This window comes from Rhagoletis pomonella, unplaced genomic scaffold (genome assembly GCF_013731165.1).
Source record: "Rhagoletis pomonella isolate Grant_MI unplaced genomic scaffold, Rhpom_1.0 Rhpom_scaffold_00009, whole genome shotgun sequence".
Taxonomy (NCBI): domain Eukaryota; kingdom Metazoa; phylum Arthropoda; class Insecta; order Diptera; family Tephritidae; genus Rhagoletis; species Rhagoletis pomonella.
The window spans coordinates 15,275,584-15,277,711 of NW_023458563.1; the positions used below are offsets into that span (position 1 = coordinate 15,275,584).

A 2,128-nucleotide genomic window follows, 5' to 3' on the forward strand; every position below is an offset into this window, starting at 1 on the left:
TGGACCGACCCTATTGAGGCTGCACGCTTAGGGCTTCCGTTAATGGAGATGGACGACAACGACTGAGATATTAACCAATCTGGGCGGGGTTGTTGTAGCCGCTACAACAACGACAACAACAGTGGAACGTGAGTTTTCAAGTAGTTTTCAGTGAAAACTGATTTTCGTTTGACAGATTTTACATGGACGAAAACACAAGTATTAGGTCGAAAGCCATTTTAGCAACGGAAACATGTTTTCGATGTCTGCCAGAACATGGTATAAGACTCAAACAAGGAAGAAGGTAAAGTTGAGTATGTAGAAGGAGAAAGGAATAAATTCATAGATTAAATTGATAGCATTTATTAATGTTCAAAGACAATCGATTGGTGTCACACCACGATTTAAGATTATTAAGCTCTGCTTGAAGTATCTGTGATTCAAGCGGACTCTTTATTATGGAGTAAACTTTTAAATCGTCAGCATATAGGAGAAATTTAGAACGGGAAAAGCAACTACTTATATCATTTATAAACAAAATGAAAAATAAGGGGCCTAAAACGCTTCCTTGGGGTACCCCGGAGGAAGCGATAAAGGGATACGATAATTTATTATCGACATTGACAACACAGCGACGATTACTTAGGTATGATTTAATCCAATTTAAAAAAATGGAGGGAAAACCTAAAGCAGCAAGTTTATTGACTAAGATAGAGTGTTAAACCCTGTCAAACGCCTTTGAAAAAGCTGTATAAACAGCATCTAACTGGAATCCGACTTTGACTCCGACCGGTTAGGCATAAACCCATGCTGGTTCTGACAAATAAGGCTTTTAACTGCAAAATACACCTTTTCTTTCACTATGCTTTCGAATAGTTTCGAAATAGTTGAATGTTTGGAAATGGGTCTATAATAATGAAAAAAAAGCTACTTTCCCATCACCGACAAAAACCCCTGCGGATAGCGAGTTATTGAAAATTAATTTCAATGGATAAATAAGAGAATCGCATTTTTTAATAGAACTGGGGATAGCCCATCAATGTCAGGTTGGTTCGAGGGTTAAGCTGCGCAATGCCATTAAGAATGTCGGTTGAGGTTAAGGTTAGGGATCCAAAGCTAAAGGGCGATTCCTTAGTATTGGAAAGGCTTCCACTAGAGTCGTTATCTAAAATGAAGTTTGAGCGGAAAAAATCGGCAAACAGATTCGCAGCCTCAATGGGGGAGGTAGCAGATTTTCCGTCGAGAAATAATTGAGAGGGAATACTAGAGCAAGATTTCTTCGAAGTTATAAATCGCCAGAAAGCTTTAAGATTCGACTTGATATTGGCTTCATAGTTTAAAACATAGTTTCTGTATAAAAATTTATCAAGGCAGTTAAAATGTTGGGCATACTTTTTATACTCAATTAAAAACGTCTTTTTGAATTTGCGGTGGTATTTGTTTCTTAAACAGCCCCGTTGGCCCACCGTTGTTCTATACGTTTCTGGCGTTGTTACATTTGGAATGCTTGAACTAGTTGTTTCTGAATCTTTATATCTTCGGCTATTGTACTGGGAGCTTCATTCTCATCCGAGATCATTGATTCATGCACATTACAAATCGCGTTATTGCTTAGAGTATTTTCAATCCTGGTGTGACTATCCCCGTTAACATTATTTTCAAGCCCAGTAATCTGCGTTGGTAGCCTATTATTCGTTCCATAGTTCTGATAATTGCCTAAGTTTTCCGCGTAACAAATCACTAGCACTGAAGTCTTCGTTTCGAGCCTGAGCAATAAGGCGTCGATTGCTTCTAAAATAATTGTTATCACTATCTATGATAATATATGAGCGGCCATTAACAATTTCGACTATTTTACCATAGTGCCATTCCTTCCCATTTTTCATGAAAATTACTAAATCACCCACCCTCAATACCGGTAGCGCCTTAGCGTTGCGGTCATAATAATATTTTTATTTATCTCTTTTTTGTTTAAATTTGTTTTGAATTATCGATTCCTTTATGTGGTTTCTGATCAAAAGCGAGTTTGAGATCGGTAATTTAGTTTTAAGAAGTCCACCAAAAAATAACTGCCGGTGCGAGCTGCATACTCGCCAACGGCGTTGTATTGTATTCTAGTAACCGGTACTGAAATTGATTTGGTTGGTTT

General features: G+C 37.7%; 1 protein-coding gene across 1 annotated transcript in view; it reads right to left on the reverse strand.

Annotated features, from left to right (window-relative positions):
• Positions 1–1,471: 1,471 nt before the first annotated feature.
• LOC118745421 overlaps positions 1,472–2,128 on the reverse strand; it is a gene marked incomplete at its 5' end in the record, with an annotated part of 24,341 nt that continues 23,684 nt past the window's right edge. Inside the window, 1 exon segment of the mRNA XM_036478874.1 lies at positions 1,472–1,770. Coding sequence (XP_036334767.1) covers positions 1,472–1,770 — 299 coding nt within the window.